This window comes from Lepidochelys olivacea (assembly GCF_965140295.1).
Source record: "Lepidochelys olivacea isolate rLepOli2 genome assembly, chromosome: 14".
Classification (NCBI taxonomy): domain Eukaryota; kingdom Metazoa; phylum Chordata; order Testudines; family Cheloniidae; genus Lepidochelys; species Lepidochelys olivacea.
The window spans coordinates 22,623,875-22,646,339 of record NC_140424.1 but is presented as its reverse complement, the minus strand read 5'-3'; the positions used below and the strand labels follow the sequence as shown (position 1 = coordinate 22,646,339).

The window sequence follows — 22,465 nt, the reverse complement described above, 5'->3', positions numbered from 1 at the left end:
TGTAGGTGCGGCTGCCTGGGCCCAGAGTTGCACTTTAAGCCCTTGCTCTCCGGTGTGGGGTTTGTAAATCTCACCATAGGCAGGAACATCCTTTTTGTTCTGTGTTTGGAAAGCACCTAGCACCATGGTCCATGACTAGGGCTCCTAGGAACTCTGATAATACAGATAATAATAATAATTAATAATAGATGACCCCGCTGCTGGTACTCAGGCAGTGTGGAGGAAGCTGACTGATTTGAATTCAGAGGGGACAAAAGTCAGAGGGAGAGAAAGGAATAGACTAGGAGAAGGAGTCTGGTGAGACAGGATCTGGAGGGCTGGGGAGAGAAACTGACTAGGAGTCGAAGGGGGAGAAACTGTGACTGGCTGGGCAAGGAGGCTGGGACTAGGAGCTGGACAGAGACTGGGACTTGGAGCCAGTGATAGAAATGAGGTGGGGCAGGAGAGGGAGCCAGTTGGCCGGGATGGAGAAACACTGAGATTGGATGAGGAGCTGGGGACTGGGAAAGGGACTGGTGGACCAGAGAGACTTGGACCGGGAGCCAGTGGGTGCGGGACAGGGGGGTCGGGGCAGGAGAGACAGATCTGACAAGTAGCTGCAGTGCAAGGCAAGAATTGGGTCTAGTTGAACAAAAAGACTGGGACAAGCGTCTGGGGGTGGGGGGCAGAGACTGAGATTGGATGAGGAACCTGGAGAGGGAACTGGGACTTTCTGGGCAAGGAGAAGGGGGACAAGGAGTTGGGGTGTGAGGAGGGAGTTGGGCGTGAGAGAGTAGAGTGGGGCTTTAACATTGAACACCAAGGGAAAGACTAGAGCTGGCTGGGCAAGAAGCCTGGGATGAGGAGACGGGTGGGGAAAAGGCAAAATGGGGAGAGGGATAGGTTAGAGGGGATGAGGCAGAAGGTGCCAGGCTTGGGGGAAATGGGCAGAAGAGTGTGTGACCACGAGAGAACACTCTCTTTCAAAGCTTGGAATGGAACCCAAGATTCCTGAGTATCACTACTCCTCTGCTGTCAACAAATATCCATGAAACCAGCTGGCAAAGTGCATGTCTCATCCCACTATAGTGCTGGTCCACATAGAGGATGAGAACCTACTACTGCTAAAGCAATCACTCACTCCAGCAGCTGTAAGTGCTCAGAACTTCTGCAAATCAGACCCCTGGATTTCAAGTAAGGACCCAGAAAATGGTGAACACACAATCAGTGACCACCTCTGTAAAGTCTGCTTTAAGAGACTTACCCAGCATGACATCGGGACTCCATGGCAGGCCCAGGAACAGCATTCATTTCCGCTGGGCAGCATTCAAGTGCCTTAAACATGAAACCATCCTTTATCTTCCTGCAGCCTCCTGCCTCATACGTTACGTGACTTCCAAGTTCTGCAACAAATGAGGCAGGGGTCCTACAGACAACAGCCCGGTTTACTACACACCCTTATTAATCCCCAGAACAGGTCAATCCTGTGCAAAACATAGCTGGGCGGGGGATTTATGCTAAACATGAACACTCTGGCTAGTACAGTTGTTCTTGGATTCTCTTTATTCATAGCTATAAGACTTCTTATTGCTTCTCAATGTATGCCCAGAGGAGAGTGTAATATCGAAGGAAGTCAAGCTATTCCTTAAATCTCTCTTGCAGAAATCTGAATGTATTTCTCTGTTGTGTCAGAATCCCCGAAATTCAGCAAGCAGCAAGAGAGGATATGCAGATGACCGTATTATCTGCACTGCTGCTCTGGGTGCAGAGGCAGTGCTGTCCCTGAAGGAAGCAAACCTTGTAGTTAAAGAGAAAAGGCGTGAGCAGCAAGGACGGTAACAAAAATCCAACAGCAAACTGGTAGAGGAAGCTATTAGGGGTACATTTTCCAAACTCTGCCTGAGCTGCTTCTGCAGAATAGGTGTGTACAGCTGCTACATGCACGAACTCTGCATTTGCTTGTGCAGAATTGGAAGTTACATGCACAGAACCTGCATATTTTGTGACCACAATTTGTTGGCCAAGAGGTAACAGTTGCATTCCTTATGTGCAGTTTAGGTTTATTAGGTCTCCGTTTTGGTGTCTGAAAGACAAAGTTGTTTAGTATTGTGTCTAGTAGGATGATAAAAGTAGTTATGGACAGGTGGCTAGGCAATGCATTGCCTTGTGGTGATTCAAGTTCTGATCCTGAATTCTCTGGAACAATACACTTAGTCCATTTAGCTCAAGGAGCAATGGCCTGTATTTTTGGAGCTGTAGAAGCAGAGTTCTGGGACCTGGTTCTAAAAGCGTGCTATGGAAAGGCAACTGCTTCTCCATAGTAAAGGTTGCAGTTAGAGTTCTCCGGTAAAGCTGAGCTTGACACCACCTTATAACAGCCCCCTCCTCAAAAAATAATGTGAGAAAAGTCCTCAGGCCTTGGCTTTTGTAGGGTTAAGTCTCACTGACAGCTAGGTTCTCTCTTGAATAAATTAAGTATTCTTTGCAATTATGATACATAAATGCCTTCCTTTCTAAATATGAGCTAAGTTACTAATATTGCTTTATATCCCTCTATCTTTATATCTTTATAGCTACCTTTATATCCCCCTATCTGCCCAATATGGACCATAGGTAGATTTTACACTGGCTCATGTAAAATTTAAAGGTCAGGAACAGTAAAATGTTTCAGAAATTATTATTTTAATTTTAGACTTGCTTCTCTGGCTTTGAAACTGTCAGACAAAAGAGCTCCAATGGGGAGAGAATGTGGACTATAGTCTGTGATGGGTGTTTTTGACTTTTTTTATCATTTTCCTATGTGAGTTCATTGAAGAACATAGTGATTGTCTGGTTTCACTCACATAGTTGGTGGTGAATTTAGTGCACGGATGAGGGACACCATGTGTTGTGATAGGCATTTGTAGGATCCATGAATCTTGAAAAGTGTGTTGTAGGGGGTATTGATCATTGTAGCAGTGGAGATATGTCTGCAGATTTTGCTTCTGTTGTTCTGGAAGAGTCTGGTGCTGCTTTGATTTGAGTTGGTGTGTTCTCGTCTGTGGGGAGTTTGTTTCTGATGATGAGCTTGGAGAGGCTGGAGGATTGTTTGAAGGCCAGAAGTGGGATTCAGGAAAGATTTCAGGGTGGGGTCCTTGAGCATAGGTTGTCGTTATTTGATGATACCCCGTATGGGTTCAGGTGTGGGGTGGTAGGTGACAATTAGGTATTTGCAGTAAGGGAGGGGGTGTTATTTCTGTATTGAAGCAGGTTCTCTTGGGGTATTTGAGTGGCCCATTCCATGATGTGACCTACTTCTCTGGTGGAGTGTCCTTGTTTGGTAAAGACGATTAATGAGTTACTCTACCTTGAATGGTCCCTTACAATGCCTGCTAACTACTTATGCCAAACAATCTGTTCCACCTGGCACTTTGCTGTGACGCTAGGAGTAGCTTCCCCAGACCCGAAGAAGAGCTCTGTGTGGCTTGAAAGCTTGTCCCTCTCACCAACAGAAGTTGGTCCAATAAAAGACATTGCCTTACTCACCTTGTCTCTCACATATCCTGGGACCAACACGACTACAACTACACTACTTATTAGGTAGGCAGTGTAAGGATAATCAGGTTCTTCATTGTTCATCTCTTGGTATTTAAGTGCTTGGGTTTTATAAGCTATGATAGTAAAGTGCATTGCTTTCACTTGGCAACTTTTTTAAAACCAAGCTTTTCTGTATGGCTTTTTTTTTTTAAAGGGTTTTCTGTAAAGACAGTAAATTCTGGACCTGTAAACACTACAAAAATTTTTATTCATATTTGTTTGAGGAATTGCAAGCTGGTTGCTCAGGTGTAAAGTGGGATGGGTGACTTGCAAGTACCTTCCTCGAAATTCCTGGAGTGTTTACATTGTTGAAAATCTATAAACAACTTGAAGGTGAAGAGCAGGCATTCACAGTGCAGCAAAGAGGCCTGGAAGAGATGGGAATGGGACAAGGGAGAAAGTATCCTTATGGGGAAATAGGCATGCTTGAGTTGGTTTGAGATTTGTCTCTGTAATTACTGTACTTCAAGACAACAGTTTCTTAGGAGACTGTGTTTCATCTGCAAATGGCAGGATATAAAACAGTATTAATTGCATCATTAATATGAATTGCTTGGTGTTGTGAATTACAAGTGTAGATTATAAAACTGTTGGTTTACTTGTGGTAGTTCAAAGAACAGTCTTGACAGGAAAGAAGTCCGTTTACAAAAGCAAGGTTGAAATCAGACTGATGATGACACATCTAACCCTGTGTGTTCTGACCAGTTGAAGACCCGTGATTTTCAGTTTGTGATACCTGTTTCAATCCCAAATTAGGAAAATTAAACAGGATACCTAGAAAAATTAAAGCAGTATTGGGAGTGCCATAAAAACACAAATTTATTAGCAGGTAGTTGAGAGCTGTAATTATGTAAATTTTCTATCGTTTGTTTGATTTCTAATTCCACCACTTTCCATAATCCTAAACCCATTGGGTGTTTGAAATGGGAGGACTGTTACAGAAAAACACTGCAAAGTAATAGATCAAAAGCAAAGTTGATGGGTATCTGATAGCAGGACTCATAAAGAGCTGCTGACACCTCATAGAAAACTTGAAAAAACATTCTGTTTAGAACAGTTCTATTTCTAGATCATATTTTCTGGGTTTGTTTTCTTTGTTCTCATCATTTTCCTAACGCTAGTTAAATGAAAACAGGCTTCCTTCCTACTGTTTTTCTGTACTAGATGATAAAAACATCCCCTGTGTATGACATAATTTCCCACAATTACTCATGATGTCAGAGAATCATGATGTCAAGAGAGGGATAAATTAGTGGAGCAGATGGAAATAAAAAGAAAAAATGCAAAGAGGATAAAAATAGAAAAATGTAAATAGCAGCGAAGACCCTTTTTCATGCAGATATGCTTAATAGTTTTGTTTTCTGAACGGATAAGTAATACAGCTAATCTGACATGCAGCAACCTCTAAAGAGAATATTTTTAAAAAATATTCCATGAAACATAAGCAAGACTTTAAAATTAATACAGTTGATTCCACTCAATTAGACAACTGGACCAAAGCAGTCTTCCCAAACTCAACCTACTTTATGAATTGTACTATCATTCAGTCCATAATGTCTGGATGCTGTTAAAGTTCCCCTCCTGGACCTGAACAGTTCAAATATGCTTTCTGTTTTCCTCTCTGGCTTGGCCTCCCCTCATAACTCCCACAGAACCTTAATCATTTCCACTCAAAGGACCTGCAAACTTGCTGTCTGTGGCCATACTGCCCTGAATGTGTCTGATCTTGGAAACTAACTGGGGTTGGGCCTGATTAATATGTATAGAGGAGCTGGTCTGGGAATACCAGTACTGTAGGCTCAGACACAATAAATTATACAATCCTGCCAAACTCACGTGTTCAAAAACCATGAGATTGGCTTAAAGATTAGACCGTTTTAAAAAATGTTGGGTTCTTTTTATTTGCCTTCTGGGTTTTGACCTTTGAGAGTTCACATTTTCATGCGGTTTTCCCACAACGGCGAGTGTTAGAAAAGTACAGGTTTTTAAAATGAAAGTTGAGGTTGTCACGTAATCCCAAGGAGCTGGGGCTCTGAGGAAAAACACCAAATATTGTAAATATTGGTAATATCATAAGGGTTGGCAGATACATGCTCTGTGCTAAGTGATTCAGTGAAACACTGTAGAGGAGAGAAGGCAGAGGGAGACGGGAGGATATTGGCATTAACTGGTTTCTGCGGTAAGCTTCCAGAAACATGGTTGCACAAAACACAGCCACAGTAATACCACTTATAGGAGCTCTGAGTTGAAGTGATCCTAACTGACACATGCTCTACATCCCTGTATGCAACAGTCAGAGACATGCATAAGGAAAAGCAGCGAGTGAGAGGGTAAAGAGGGCTTTGGGAACTAAACTGAATCCTATAAGTGTGAATGACAGGAATTGTAACAGCTGAAGATACTGCAGTATGGGCACTGTCCTGTTGGAGCTGGCAGATACCAGCCCACAATGGAGTTGTCCGCTCTCTTAGTGGACTGGAGATGACATGCTGGGAGCACACTTTTTGCTTAGCAATAGAACTTAGTTCACAGTCCAGATTTTTGACAGCAAGAAAATGACCTCATTTAATAATGAGCCAGATCCTGACATCTTCACTCAGTTTTTACTCCCTCTTTACTGAGGTGAAAACTCTCACTAAAATTAGTGGGGATTTGCTGAGGATGGACATCAGGATTTGGACCAATACTAGTATTTTTCCTCTCTACAGCACCTTATTTCAGAGGATCTTGGAGATCTTTAGACATTAATAAACTCAGCGTCACAGCAGCCCAGATTACTCGCATTTGACAAGCAGGAAAACTGAGGCACAGAGAGCTGTGGACATACAGTAAAATCTGTATGTCCATCTTCTCTATGGACATACAGTAAAATCTGTGCCGGAGCTGGATACAGAACTGATTTCTTGACTCCCAGTCTGGTGCTTTCGCCAGTAGACAATGCTTCCTTTCTCTGACAGAGCAGTAGGTTCTTCTGTTGTCCTACCCCTTGTTAGCAGGTGTCGGACCCCTCTATTGAAATGCTGACTGCTTCCAGAGGGCTCTCAGTGATAGGAAGAGCTTGTTAACCCCACCATCAATAAAGGGAGGTGGGAGTGGTCCTCTGGAGCCATAGCGTCTGGGACAGAGAGGCCGTGCAGAAAACCCGAAGCAGAGCTTTGGGGGAGAAAGCTTAGGCTGAGTTACCTTGTGTTGCTTCAACGCCAATAAAAGAATCATCCATGGAAGGATGCATGTATTCTGTGCTAGAATGAGCTTTCGTGAGCTACAGCTCACTTCATCGGATGCAAAAAAGCTCATGCTCAAATAAATTGGTTAGTCTCTAAGGTGCCACAAGGACTCCTTTTCTTTTTGCGAATACAGACTAACACGGCTGTTACTCTGAAACCTGTGCTAGAATGGTTATCCATGGGTGTGCACGCTCAATCCTAGTCCCTTTGTATAGGATTAATGCTGTCATTACTTTCTTGCTCTTTTTTAAAGTTTGTACACTAGCTGTTCATATACCTATAGCTGATAAACGTTGTCTCCCTTTTCATTTTGGAAGGACCGCTTTTTAGCAGCGGAGTGGGGCAATTCTAATAAAGCAGCTCATGAGCAACATACGCGCCACCGCAGGGAGCATGACAAAGACTCTCTCTGATCTCTTCTGCATGGCAGCACCAGTAAAGCAGCTCTGCTTCCATACAATAGTGTGTTAATCCTGTTTTCTCATAGGGAGTCACAGCTTTGCTTTTGCTGAAGACAGGAGATTTAGTAGTCAGCACCGGAGGAGGGATTGTAGCTCTCTGTAAAGGATCAAACTACAAACTGATCAAGTGAGTTTGTAGATCAAAGCAGCAGGAGGGTGAGTGGTATTTCCACAGAGTGGCAACATAATGGGGCAGTAGTATTCACTTTGCACGGCACACACTAACTTCCAGTGCTGAGGGTTTTTTAGTTAATGAATAAGAGAGAAATCTCAAAGTATCAGTTTTCCAAACACAAGTAGACACTGTCAAAATGGACAGCATTTATCTTGCAGAATGAAATAGTGACCGATTGAAACATGATGAATGTTTTTATTGATTTATTTAGAAAACTTTGTACCAATGATTGTTATTCATTTTAAATGACCACATTTAGTTCTAAAGGCTTTGGGTCAGTTCCTAAACTGATCCAAAATTGACATAGCTCCATTAAGTCAATGAAATTACATCGATTTCACCAGCTGGAGGTCTGCACCCTTGAAATCTTTTTAAAAAAAAAAAAGAAGAAGAAAAGTGGTTGAAGGCGGATGTTGGATGCCACTAGCTGTGTAGACAAGTGTATCAAAACTGTGTGCCTAAGTACTTTCAAAGCATTCCAGTGTGCATGGAAAATAGAGCTACGGGCAGTTTCCCACAAGCAACCTAGGTGTGCCCTTTTGATAACGTAGTCATATGTGATTTAAACTATGCCCCAAACATTGAATTCAAAATTACCTAGAATACTCCTTGGGGTTATGCTAATTAAGTGCACCTCTAATAAGAGAGAAAACAAAGGCGTGTTTACACAATACCCCTGGTCAAACAGAGTGAGTGTGTGTGTGTGTATGTTTTCTCAATTCCTGCCAAATTTGGGATTGTTTACATGTGGAAGCTATTGTGAAATAAACTAGTCTGTGAATGTAAAGTGGAATAGGTATTCCGCACTAATTCCCCATGTGGATGTTCTTATTCTACACTGAGTGCTTTTGTGTGCGTTAGCTTAAATCCACTTCCAAAGGTATGTTAAGTGCAGAATAAGGGGATCCACACAGACGGCTAATGCAGAATATTCTGCCATAGCTATTACAGTTATTTTCCCATGTAGACAATCCCTAAAATACCAAGGATCGCATGAAGTGCAAACAAACATGGCTGAGAATGGCATGTTGGACTTGACAATGTTTCTGCCTGTTGATATCATGACCAATGTGGCACATGGGTAGGAGGAAGGTATACCAGCAGAAGCCAAACAAAAAACCAGGTGGGGAGGAGAGAGAGGCAAGAAAAATCAAGGTCCACATCAGTGCAAATTTCTGCTTTGTCTTAACAGGAAAATTCAAGTCCAAGGTGGCGTCACTTCCCTCACCCTCAGAGGTCAAGGTCACCAGTTCTTTGTAGGAACAGAAGAGTCCCAGATTTATCGCCTTAACTACAATGAGTTTAAAGAGGAGCTCATTGCCACCTGTCATAATGAAGCCATCCACGACATCATTTTTCCATCGTTAGTATGACTGGAAGGGAGCATTTTTGTTCTTGAAAAAGATGGGGTGGGGGAGCAAGCTGTCGATTTGATGAAGATATCTGTACAGCACCTTCTATGCAGAAGGTTCCCAAAGCCACACTGATTTACATATAACAAACTCTTCCTCCACCACTGAAATGCAGCCCCATCTGGTGTGGTAGTCAGCAGCAGTTCAGCTTGGGGAAGTGAAAAATAAGTTCTCCAACTGAATCTACATGGAGAATTTTAAGTAGGCAGACTGTAATTATGCAAATTCCAATTTGCATAAACACTGGTGTTAACACCCCTGCTCTTGGGAAAAGTGCTAGGAAATCCCTGGGCCATTCAGGCCCCGATTAATGTGAAACTTGAAATTTCATGTGTCTTCCAGTGTTTCTTGCATTTACTGAGTTGAATGGGGTCTATACTTGCAGACATGGCTGCATTCCTGCTCTCTGATCCAGTGCCTAGAACAGGTTTCAGAGGGTTAGCCGTGTTAGTCTGTATCAGTAAAAACAATCAGTCCTTGTGGCACCTTCAAGAGTAACAAATATATTTGGGCATAAGCTTATGTGGGCTATAACCTACTTCATGCCTAGAACGTCATCTAATATTGACTAGCACTGTTGTCAGAACAGACTCTTTGGGTCTATCAACATCACTTGTAATTGTGTGTTTAACAATATGGCATGTTATATTAAATTCAGGACTCATGATGCATGGTGCTAACTTCACAGATGTGCCTTCTATTCACATTCATCTCATGAACAGACAGGAAAATTCCTCTTTGCTGTGAATATTAGGATCATGACATTTCATAAAAGTGATAGCTCAGTCACTCGCTCTGTAAATGGAGGGTGGCATTTGATCCAGAGGGAGGTTTTGAGTTTTGGCATGCTGCTGTTGTGACATAAAGTGCCAAGTCCTATTGAGTTACAGCAAAACGTGTAGCATATAAAACAGAAATGCAAAAAGCCCTCCAACCCCTCACTTTACACCAGTGTACAGACCTGCACATCCAGGGCCATTCCTAGCCATTTTGGTGCCCTACGCAGCCCCCCAGGCCTCTGCGGGGAGGGGGGCAGGAGCAGGCTTGGGGGGCAGGGGAGAAACCACCCCCCAGCACTCACTGGCAGAGCGGAGCAGCTTGGGGCTGGGTCATTCCACTTCCTGCCGCCTGGTGATTGCAGAGCGGGCCTGACCCCACACTCACAGGGCAGCGGGAAGTGGAGTGACCCAGCCGCAACTCTCTGCTCCCCTAGCTCCCAGCCTTGGGATTTGGGGGCAGGGCGGAACCACCCCCCAACACTCACCGGCGTCGCGGCTGGGAGCCAGGGGAGCGGAGAGGGCTGGGGCCGGGTCGCTCTTACCACCGCCGGTGAGTGCAGGCCCAACCCCTGCTGCAACCCTCAGCGGAATGGGGGCAGGCCTGGAGCTGGGTTGCTCCATTTACTGTCCTCAGGGGAAGGGTTGGACTGGGGCGGAGCAGGGGCGAGGGCCATGGGGAAGAGGTGGAGAAGGGGCTGGAGCAGCATGCAGCTGTGTAGGACACCAGGAAATTTGGGGCTCCTGGTGCCCTACACAGCTGCATACTTTGCATATGGGTAGGGATGGCCCTGTGCACATCTCTAGCTTAATGGATAAATCGTTTAGCACTTTGCAGTAATCTGATGCACTCCCTTGACTAACACATTGTGTGAAGAAGACATTCAGATGAGTGGGGTTTAGAGATCATGGTAGGACTCTATTACTACCTATACTTTGAAAATTACTTCTCTGTTATCTCCTTTTGAACAGTGCATCTCCCAGGCTTTGAAACCCAGACTTAAACTTGATTCTCTGGCCTGGCTTATTCCAAAATACTTCAACTGCTAATGTTATCCTGTTTTATAAAGCATCCAAGGATGCCTGGCTTGAAAGGAGTTCTACTTTGATGTGTCACTGTTTGTTTTCTCTGTCCTTCTGGTTCTTCTTGCTGGGTGTTGATGGGGATGTTGAACAAAAGGCATGTGATTGTGTCTCCGGCTGGCCTGGCCCCTTTAAGGGGAGTATGGTCCAGCCCATCTGTGGGTAATGGTCAGGCCTAATGAAGGAGCTGGCCCCTCTAAAGGTCAGCAGGGAAGCTCAGTGGTAAGGAAGTGAGGGAAAGCTGTTAGAGGCCTGGAAAGGCTCTGGCAGGAGCCCTAGGTGGGCTGAGGAGAAGGGAAGGCTCCCACGAGGGTTCCCTAGAAGAGAGGTGAGAACACAGGTGAAAGGCTGATTGAGAGTCCTTGAGTACACTGTAGCGAGCCCCGCTGGGTAAAAGACTTTCTATTTGTTTTGAGACTATGGTATAAACCTGTCTGAAGCTCAGGTGGGACAGAGAATGTTCTATATCCAGTAACTGTGACAGAGAAATGAAATGAAATAAAAAGGCAAAGTTGAGAAGAGAGAGGGCTGGACTGTAGCTTTGACTGGGAAGGAGTGGGTCAGCAGCCAAGAGAGGGTGCTAGGGAGACAGTGACTCCTGACAGATTGCTTTCTAGATCTCACTCTACATCATCTCTGTGCGATGCACCGTTTGCTTATTTTTGTACATAACTAACATCCCACCTTATTGCATATGCACTTAATCTCATCACCAAAAATTGGGGTGCTTTAAAATAAGTGTTGCTTTCTTTTGAAAAGCCACTTGCTTGTTTTAAAGCATCTTACCCCTTTGTTTTGGTGATCTGGATATCCCTCTCTACCCAGACGAGGGTGACTGCCACCAGCATGGGCATGAGAACTCTTGTGACTTGCCCTCACTAAGGTGGAGACCAGTTCCCTTCCCTATCCCAAGAGTGTCTATAAACATTAGGATCCAGCAGACTCTCAAATGTAACTTCTCCCACTTTTGGAATATCATGAGGCTTCTGACCACACATCAGGTAGAAGGAAAAATGTGTAAATTCTTAAACACAACTAAAATCTTTTATACATTATTTTTGCTTTCCAGATAAATTGATCGGGTTTTATTCTGTGAACCTAAAAATGTGAAGGCTCGTGCCTCATTGTGAGATACACTTCAGCAGACTTTTGCAGCCTTGTCTAATTCTCCCAACAGTGTTCCTGGTCCATTAAGGGGGCTAAGAAATGCATCCTGACAACAAGGAGCCTGTCACTGGCACCTGATGTTAGTCCTGGGGAATCAACAAACCTTTCTTTTATCCAGCCCTCTTAATTTGGAAGCACTCATATTCTAATGTTTCTTATAGTATCTATGTAGCCAAATTTATCGTAAAGCTTAGGGCTGCAAATTTACACACACGCAACCCAGGAAATTAACCTGTCAGTTCTTGTATCAATCTTCTCTGCACTGTACCTATTGAGGTATACATTTAATACCCTAACTAATGAAACTGTATTATATGCAAAATGTAAGTTGCTGTTGACAGAGAAATGTAACTTTTTCATTTCCAGACATTTGGTGCCCAGATGCACAATCTAAAAGTTTTGTTGCAGTAATACAAGGCAGATCTTCCTCTAGTGTTATTGGTCATAGCTTCGTTGACTTCAGTGACCATTTACATCTGCCAATAGTCCTATGTATTTGATTTTCCATTTCCTCTTTGTTTGTTTAGGTTTTTTGGGAGAGAAAAAGGAAAACCTCCAGCTGCAGCATTTTAGAGCTGCAAAAGTGTGTTTTATGCACGCTGTGGATCTAAAATTCGACCATTCTGTAGATATTCAACATACGTAGCTATGACACTACCTGATTGTATTGTGCAAGGAATACTTAACAAAAAAAACTCTTGCCAGAGCAAACCCCACTGTTTTTTCTATTAGGGCTGGCTATGCACAACATCTGAAGTTTCATCCTTTTTTAGTATATGTGGGCCAAAAAAAGTGATCATTCTATTTTAAAGCAAAAAGCTTTGAAATACGACTGTGGGGCTTACTTCCCATAAAATCATCTTTGAGGGGAGAGCAGGCTTGGAAAGTTTCATCCCAAAAGCAGAAAGTTAGGAGTGAAAAATGACAATGGTCCTTCCGCCTTAACTATGGTGTCCCCTACTGGAAAGGCTGTAGTTGAACATTAGTAACATCAGATAGCGAAGCAATGCCGGGGGAGTTAAGATTTAATGAGGAAACTGTTCCCCAACACTGGCCTTCAGTAGCTTGCTTCTCTACCTTCCCCAGGGGAACCTCTGACTTGTTTGCCACCTGCTCCAAGAATGACATCCGAGTGTGGCACACCCCAGAAAACAAGGAGCTCTTACGAATCACGATCCCCAATATGACCTGCCATGCCATAGACTTCATGAGAGACGGCAAGAGCATTATTTCAGGTAAAGATTGGGAAGCTCTGTGTTTAGATTCAGCCTCAAATTGCTGCCCGCTTTTAAGGAAGTAGGCTCTAATAGAATGGGGGGGGGGACCAAAGCCTGGAATTGTTTCAACTAATTGCAGTGACCAAAAGGTTTCTCTTTATGGTCAGCCAAGTAAACCCTGCTCCACAGCTGCCAAACCCCAGGCAACATGGTGTGCGAGGAGGGCAGGATTTGGGGAGCATACATAGAGGGTGTGAACTCCAGCACAGGTTAGCGTCCAGGTTCCTGGAGTTCCCATCACACTGTCGTGGGTTGAGGCTGAGGTGGGGTAAGGGTGTGGTGCACCTTTACGTATATTCCCTAGCCAGTGCCTTCTGCTGCATGGTAGCAGTGGAGCTACAGGAGTCCCCCTATTGAGAGTGATCATGCTCCCCTCCATCATCACCAAAACCTTCTTCCCTAGGTAGAGGGAGTGAAATCTTCCCCTGCGGACTGGGACTATGGCTCTGTGTTCATATACTTGGCAGTGGGTTTACTGGTAGCTAATAGGGGCCTCAGTGTGAAGGAGGTTGTGGTTTTTGTGGGGGTTTTTTTGTTTGTTTTTTAAAGAAGGGGGGCTTGGGGAGGGGCACAGGGAAGAGAACAATAATATAAAGAAAGTGACCTTCTGGGTGATCTGTTTCCATATTGCATCAGCGTGGAATGATGGGAAAATCCGTGCCTTCACACCAGAGACTGGCCGACTCATGTATGTGATTGACCATGCCCATAGCATGGGCGTGACAGCCATCGCTGCAACAAGTGACTGTAAAAGGATCATCAGTGGAGGAGGTGAAGGGCAGGTAATATGTGCCTAAAATCTCTCAGGGCTGACTTGTGCTGTTGCCGTTCTAACTAGTAACCACCTAGGCAGAACCTGAGCATCATTTTTGCTTGGCTCACTTAAGCACAAGGCTCAGTTACAAAATGTTAGTGTCTGCTGTAAGTAAATCTTCCCACTTGCTCATAGTGTGACATGGAGCCGTACCTTCTGATTACTCCTGGCATGCCAGGCGTAGTAAATCCTTCCAATGCTGAACATGCCTCTTAATCCCATTGTCAGTCAAAAGAATAGGTATAGTCTGATTTGTAATAGAAGAGATTATTTGTAGAGGTATATTTTCACAATAGGAATATTGTCTGGTATTCTGAAAGCAGCAGAAGTCAAGGTTATAAATATAATCTATTATTGGCTCTGCAACCTAGACTGGCAACAAGAGTGACCAAAGTTGTGTTAGAAGGAAAATTGGTACTCAAGACAGGACCTGATCCTGCATCCTTTTAGCTGTACATTTGAGGCTAAATTAATCTCTGTTGTGGCTCCATGAGTGGTGAACTTGACTTTCAATCGACATTTTAATTCTGTTAAGGCCAAATCTTTGTAAAAATGAGGTAGACCAGAGTTTAGCCATAGACCTCAATGGGAGTGGGATTTGGTCCTGAGTTCAGGGATCTGTATTTCTGCCCTCACTCATCCCCAGAGAAATGGAAGCAATGCATGAAATGCAGCATCTCACTCAGCTCCATGCGCTGGAGATGCCATCAAATGCTTCAGGAGAAACCCCGAGCTCAGGAATCCCTTTTGGTTCAACTTTAGCTCAGTAAGGAGCATGCATTACGAAGGTGTTTGTGGCTGCTTTGCAGGTGAGGGTGTGGGAAATTGGTCAGAATACTCGCAAACTGGAGGAAGTTCTGAAGGAGCACATATCCGCTGTATCTTGCATCAAGATTAAGAAGAACAACCGGGAGTGTGTCACAGCCAGCATCGATGGAACGTGCATCATTTGGGATATTGTGTAAGGAGATCATTCCTCCTCAGCAGTACAGCACTTCTCAGCTACGCCAAGGCTCTGACCTTGCTAGGTTTTGGGTATCGGGTGTGCTTGTAAAGCTCTCGGCAGAGCCACCCCACACACAGGGTGCCCTGGGCAGCCAAAGTTCCCCTGAGCATGGGGTCCAGAAATGAAAGATTTTGCCACTATGATACCAGTCCCTGCTTTAAAAGGCCTTTTGTGAGGTAACCAAGGAGGCGCAGTTGGGAGAACAGACAGCATGGATAGCCTGTGGGAGGGTGTTCCCCTGATCAAATGAGTTCCACATTATCTGTACCTCATGAAACCCTATCCGTAGACCAGTATGTGATGGAGTGTTACCTGCGGGAGATGCCTCACACCCACAGTAGGTAAAGCTGTCTTAGGAAGAGAGAGATGAGTTTTGATAAGCTCTTACTCAGGCTGCTTTGGGGGTATTTTTCAGACGTTTTATGAGGAATCAGATGATCCTGGCCAACACCTTGTTCCAGTGTGTGTGTTACCATCCGGAGGAGTTCCAGATAATCACCAGTGGAACAGACAGAAAGGTAGGCACAACTGCACGAAGTCATCTTGAAGTAGCTCAGAACCTCAGGGGACAGGACAGCAAGTCTTGTCACTGTCAGGGATTTCAGCTTCCAATCAGATCATGCCAGGCCCTTATCAAGCCAGTGTGGGCTTTCCCATGATAGAAAGGTGTGACAAAGCGGGACTGTTCTTAATGTTTCCTCTGAATATTGTGGGGGTGCCTCAGTTTCCCCTAGGCAGTTCTTAAGTATCTAGGGGGTGGGATAACGGTATGATCGTTGCAGAGCCCTAGAGGGCAGGTGTATGCAGGGGTCTGGACACAGAGAATGGCCAACACCCTGTTTCCTGGCAACTGATGGCCTGGCCCTTCACCCCTGCAACGTGAGAGCTAAAAAGTTGGAGAACAAAGGAATCAGGTGACCTCCTGGCCCGGGAAAGGGACAAAGCCCAGAGGAGGAGGGGCTGGAGAGAGTTTCAGTTGGAGGCTGGCTGCGGACATGGAGTGAAGTGCAGACGTGGTTGTCTGGCTCACTGCCCCCCAAAATGGACCCGGCTGAGGGGTCCTGTTCTTTGTACCTACCAGCTCTGTTTTAGACCATGTTCCTGTTGTCTAATAAACCTCTGTTTTACTGGCTGGCTGAGAGTCACGTCTGAGTGCAGAGTTGGGGTGCAGGACCCTCTGGCTTCCCCAGGACTCCGCCTGGGCGGACTCGCTGTGGAAAGCTCACGGAGGGGCAGAGGATGCTGAATGCTCTCAGGTCAGACCCAGGAAGGTGGAAGCTGTGTGTCCTAAAGACAGTCTGCTCATTGAAAGGAGACTTCCCCAGAGTCCCAACTGGCTTCGTAGGGAGCAGTTCCAGAGCATCACCCGGGGACTCCGTGACAAAAGGCGGTTGTTGTATGGGAGAGAATTGGGCACTTCAGTAACTTACAGTTTAGGTTCACCACAGTCCAGGTTAACACTATCCTCCAGAAGCAGTGGAAATCTTCACACCGGTGCTGTACAAGTGATCTCTCATTTCTGATCTTGTTTCTAGATTGGATACTGGGAAATATTTGATGGTTCTGCAATCAGAAATTTGGAAGGCTCCCTGACTGGCTCCATCAATGGGATGGATATCACATCAGACGGGACTTACTTTGTTACAGGCAAGTAGGATGGCGGGGGTGGGGGGTGGGAAACAATGTAAAAGAACCTCCAGGAAGCAGAGGAAAAAATGTAAAGGACCTCAGAGGGATTAGGAAAGTGGGCAAGAAAGAACAAAATGAGATCCTGCAAATATGTCAAGAGGAAAAGAAAAGGAATCACTAAAGGGAAATACTTGGAAAGATACTATGGGCTTGATCCTGCAACACATTGAGCACCTTCAGCTCCCATTTAAATCATGGAATCTCCTTCCTTAGAAGTTTTTAAGGTCAGGCTTGACAAAGCCCTGGCTGGGATGATTTAATTGGGGATTGGTCCTGCTTTTGAGCAGGGGGTTGGACTAGATGACCTCCTGAGGTCCCTTCCAACCCTGATATTCTATGATTCTATGATTTGGAGATGAGGGCACTCAGCACTTCCCAGGATCAGGTCCTTAAAAACCAGTCTGTCATAGAGAAAGTATGGAGTTATTTTCAGCCCTGGTGAAACGCCATTGAATTCAGTGGAGTTGCATTAGGGATGAGTTCGATCCTTGGTCTTTCATGGCTTGTGGGAGCATCCGTTCTCCAGAAGCCTGGAAATCTCTCTGGTAATGTGGGAGTCCCTCTGGAGGGTTAAAAGTGGAGGATGACCCCCCGCTGGTTCTACAGCTGCCTGAATTAAGCACTGGTGCATTCATCCCTAGCCATTCTCACTCATCCTCTGAGCCTAACACTGGAGTGGCATGGGGGAGCCATGTGATTGGACAGGCATGTGGTGAAAGTTGCAGTTTATGTACTGGGACCATCTCCCTTAGGTTAACCTGTTAAATCAGCATTGAGAGGAAAATCTTGCTGAAGATTAGTAGGTTTGCTGGGTGGCTGTATCTCTGAATATAGCTTATCGGGTTCTGTCAGTGTAGGAGCCCATGCCAAGCACTGTGCTGGTCCCAGACACAGAGAGTCACTGGTTCTAGTGGGGAAAAAAGTCCTTTGCAACCACAATGCTCAGGACCTTGTATCGCACCCTTTTCCCATCTCAAAGCCAGGACATTCCTCTGCCTTTTCACCATGAACAAAAAGCGAGTGGCTCTTTCAGAAGCCCCACAGGCTCCATGTAACCATCTGTCCTCCCTTGTGTCCAACGCAGGTGGTGACGATCACCTAGTGAAGGTATGGGACTATAATGAGGGTGAGGTGACTCACGTCGGCATGGGTCACAGTGGCAGCATCACCCGACTCAGGATCTGCCCTGGGAATAAATACATTGTGAGCGTGAGCGCGGATGGTGCTATCCTGCGATGGAAATACCCACACTCCTCCTGATACCTGGCACAGAAGCTGCGAGGCCATATGCCACTTCTGAAAGCTTTGATCTTACAGCTGACACCGCTTAAAACGATGCAAACATTCCTACTAATAGAGGAGACATTGTTTTTGTATTCGCTAGTATGAAATAACCAGGCCCTTCAGAGATCCTTTCTGGTGTCCAATAAGACTGATGGGCCTGACTTTCACAGGTGCTGAGCACTTGCAGCTCCCATTGACTCCACTAAAGTGGGGGGGCTCCTTCTTGCTCAAAGTCAGGCCCAGGCAATTCTATGAGTGCTTGTGTTCTGTTGCTGTCTTCTGTCCAAATACCTTTCTAGATCTGTCTGTCTCCTTCACAATGAATCGCTTGTCATGTAAATATGGTCTTCTGTGTTCATTTTTAATTCCTTTGGTTCTGAATAAGCAAATAGCCTTTTCTGCTTCAACTCCGAAATGTAACTTACAGAGCAACTCGATTTAAGATTTTTAAAGCAAGATTTTCAAAGGTGCATAAGGCTTTGGGGTGCCTTATATTTCGGGGGCCCTACTTGACGCACCTCAAAGGGGCCTGATTTTCAGATATCTTCTAGAATGGTTGTCACTTGTGCTACAGTTAGATCAGGGTCCTTGGGCAGTGTGGGTGGGCGTGCACATGCTGGTTTTAAATCTCTAACACAAGCTCCTTTTGGTACAGAAACTCACCTGCTTAAATGTCTTCTCTGCTCTTGCTGGAATCCTGTGGGATGTGATTAAGTTGCTGAGTCCTGCCTCTTCTATTTCTGCAGACTCAAGGCTTGATGCTCTGCAGCGATAGCCACATTAGCAGGTTTTACCAGCTGTGCAGCAGTGTTCATCATGGCTTGTAGGACAGGATCAAACCTCCGGAATGTCAAAAGCTGGAAAGGAAGGAATCTAAACATGTGGGCTGCTGCCATGCAAATGGAAACAAAACCCAGTGAATGTACTGCTGAGCTGGCAGGCCTGGAGCCTGAAGGTCCTGTTCCCTCCAGGGCAGTAACAGCTTGGGCAGTAGCAGTGAGGGCTTCCTGTGCTGTCCTGGGTATCAATGGGTATCCATTCTGGAGAGGTGATGGCAGGTCAGCCTATGAAATGTTTGGCCTCGTCTGTCAGTAAGTAAGGAGAACGCTTAGGGCCATTTGGGGTGAGGGTTTTGTGATATGGACACCTGTCCAATAGGCATTGTGGGGAGACCCATTTGCCTCATTTCACAGAGACACCCACTATCCATCAGAAGCTCCCAGCCCTCTAATGCCAGGTGGTGTGGAATTCAGCTAGCAAACCAGGAGCGAAAGGCTCTTCTCCCTGTAGCTGTCCATTTGCCCTCAGGTATGGAGCTGTAACATTGCACTCCTACGTTACCTTGCACCTACGGATCTCAGGGCACGCGCACTGCCCAAGCACTAGCTGACTCTCAGAACCCCATGAGGTAGCCCCATTTACAGAGGGGGGACACAGAGGCATACCATGGGGCAGTGACTTGGCTAGGGTCATGCGCTGAGTCAGTGGAGAAGTGCAGATTAGACCCCAAGGAAGTAGGTTTCTAGGTCTGGGAGTGCTCTAACTGCTAGACTCTGTTTCCTTCTCTTTACAGAATGCAAGTAAAGCAAGGCTGCTCAGTGCCAGTTTCTTTAACCAGTGATGACCTGAACTGAAAGCTGTGAGCACAGTGCACGGTCTACACCTAACCTGCATTGTGATGCTGCACCTGTTCAACTAAACTGGTGCAGCAGCGTTTTGTGTGGACACTCTTATATTGGCTTAGCTTGCCCCATTAAAAAAGCTGTCTTTAAACCAATGTAGAGGGGCCATACACAAAGCTGCACTGGTTTAAATACATCGGTGCAACATCACACCTTTGTGACTCTGAGCGTAGATGAGCCTTGAGCGTTCTGCCCTCCATGCTGTAGTTCCTAGGTGCTAGCTCCATTCCAGCTATTTACACTCTGGTATTGTACCCAGCCCTGTGAACTCTGAGTTCTTGGGGCCCCAATGGCTGAGCTAGGCCTTAGCAGGCTCACCTAGTTTTTTCAAGCTGTGCTCCAGTACAACTCAGCAGCCCTGCTTCCTCCAGCACAGCCCTGCTCCTCCTAGCACATCTCCTGATGCTCTAAGTGCAGCGTGACCCCCACCATCATGTCCAGCTGTCCCAGGAGAGCCACTTGAGTTTTACAAATTGATCTGACCTACATGAATAACTCAACGCAGTCAACAGGCAGAGCAAACCCTTTGCAATTCCTGTACCAGGAGTCACGTTGTGTTTGGGAAACCTGATCTGTAGTCACAAATCCCCCCATTATGCATTTGCCTGGCAGCAGGCAGATTGTACTTCACAATCTGGATGTATTCATTACGCTACCGTTAGTCATGAGGAACACTGCTGTTAATAATGGAGATCTATAACACTCTTACATAAGAATCCCACTGTAATTCAGCCATTATAAATGTGCTATTACCATAAAGTGCTGTAGCAGTTCTGTGCCCCTCTACTCACTGTGGTAAAGGAAGCTAATGTTTCCCCAGCCACATCAACAAAAGCAAAAAGATGTCAGTGAACAGAATGGCTGCTGCATGCGTATTCCATTCGTCCCTTACAACCACTTCCTATTTGCCAGGTTAACACATGCTTTCTGGGTAATTGCTTTTGCTATCATCAGCGGGAAACAAGGTCTTGGGCGGTGCAGAAATAGCATGGTGCTGTGGGTCTGATTCTCAGTTACACTAAGGCCCCTCTTACGCTGCTCTGGCAGTGAGAAGGGGCCTTACAGTGAGTGTGAATTTCAGCCCCTATGCACTGTGTAAAGGGGCCTAAGGCCCAAGGTGGCGATTGTGAATTGTTTTAATGATGGCTAGAAAAGCCAAGAGTGGCATTCCGACAGTCACCTGTCATGTATGACTCTCTGTGGTTAAATAGCTGACCTGGGGGTTATGGGGCTGGCCTAGAAGGCAAGAGAACTGGGTCCAGCTGCCAGTGATACACAATGTAACACTGGGCAAGTCACTGATTTACACCAGCTGAACCTGCTCCTGAATCTCTGCCTCTGTTTCCCCATCTGTCAGTGAGGCTAAATATTCATGTCAAGGTTTCTTCCCCACTCTGAACTCTAGGGTACAGATGTGGGGACCTGCATGAAAGACCCCCTAAGCTTATTTTTACCAGCTTATGTTAAAAGCTGCCACCACCAAAGTGTTACACAAAGAACAGGGGAAGTGCACACTTGGAAACATGTCCCCCCCAGCACTACACCCTCTTTCTTGGGGAAGGCTTGATAAAAATCCTCACCAATTTGCATAGGTGAACATAGACCGAAACCCTTGGATCTTAAGAACAATGAAAAAACAATCAGGTTCTTAAAAGAGAATTTTAATTAAAGAAAAAGTAAAAGAATCACCTCTGTAAAATCAGGATGGTAAATACCCTACAGGGTAATCAGATTCAAAACATAGAGAATCCCTCTAGGCAAAACCTTAAGTTACAAAAAGACGCAAAAACAGGAATATACATCCCATTCAGCACAACTTATTTTATCAGCCATTTAAACAAAACAGAATCTAACATATATCTAACTAGATTGCTTACAAACTCTTTACAGGAGTTCTGACCTACATTCCTGCTCTGGTCCTGGCAAAAGCATCACCCAGACAAAGAGAACCCTTTGTTTCCCCCCCCCCCCCGCTCCAGCTTTGAAAGTATCTTGTCTCCTCATTCGTCATTTTGGTCAGGTGCCAGCGAGGTTGTCTTAGCTTCTTAACCCTTTATAGGTGAAAGGGTTTTTCCTCTGGCCAGGAGGGACTTAAAGGTGTTTACCCTTCCCTTTATATCTATGACAACTCACTTGCAGAGGCACAGGCCTGGGAGAGCTTTGAAGGGAAGCTTGTTTTTAAAGTCTCGTATAGTTCACTCAAGGAGCTTGGATCAGAGACATGCTTTACAGAGAATTCATAGATTTTAGGACCAGAAGGGACCACTGTGATCATCTAGTCTGATCTTCTGTGTAATGCAGGCCAGTGACCGGCCCTGAAAAAATTCTTAGAGCAGAGCTTTTAGAAGGCAAGTGATTGTTACTGAATTGTCCTATCCCTAATATGAATGCTTCTGAATATGGATTTTTAACATACTTTCCAGCTGCTGCCTCCTCTTGGTGTATCCTCAGCAACCCGGGGCACCTGTCTGCGCTGAATAACAACCACCCCATTGATCCCAAAGGGCTTTTGCAGCATATACACTTCACCCTCTGCTGCAGTGCAGCCATGCTTGGCCTGGAGGCAGCCAGCTGTGCACAGCAGAGGGAGGAAGGGAGGACCCTATTCTGATGCTCCAAGCCATGATATTCCCAGGCCTGCCCTACAGTGACTGGGGGGGCAGGTCTTTGGTGAATCCAGCTTCAATGGCTCTTGCTAGAAAGGTGGTGACAGGCTTTACCTATCAATTGTTAGAAGATGCAGAGTCAGAGCAAATACACTGGAAGCCCCAGGGTTAAAGGACAGGGATTCGAGAGCCTGCTGTTAATGAAAAGCCTAGGTAATGAGATGCATCTTACCATGCATTGTAACTGGGGC

The 22,465-nt window shown here is 45.4% G+C and overlaps 1 protein-coding gene across 1 annotated transcript in view; it reads left to right on the top strand.

Moving 5' to 3' along the window:
• Window positions 1–18,252, top strand: part of CFAP52 (cilia and flagella associated protein 52) — a 31,447-nt gene extending 13,195 nt beyond the window's left edge. Inside the window, exons 7-14 of the mRNA XM_084648155.1 lie at window positions 7,270–7,370; window positions 8,611–8,781; window positions 12,943–13,091; window positions 13,770–13,915; window positions 14,757–14,908; window positions 15,369–15,471; window positions 16,489–16,600; window positions 17,727–18,252. Coding sequence (XP_084504281.1) covers window positions 7,270–7,370; window positions 8,611–8,781; window positions 12,943–13,091; window positions 13,770–13,915; window positions 14,757–14,908; window positions 15,369–15,471; window positions 16,489–16,600; window positions 17,727–17,902 — 1,110 coding nt within the window. The 3' untranslated portion in view covers window positions 17,903–18,252. The remainder of the gene's footprint in view (window positions 1–7,269; window positions 7,371–8,610; window positions 8,782–12,942; window positions 13,092–13,769; window positions 13,916–14,756; window positions 14,909–15,368; window positions 15,472–16,488; window positions 16,601–17,726) is intronic.
• The last annotated feature ends 4,213 nt before the right edge of the window (window positions 18,253–22,465 follow it).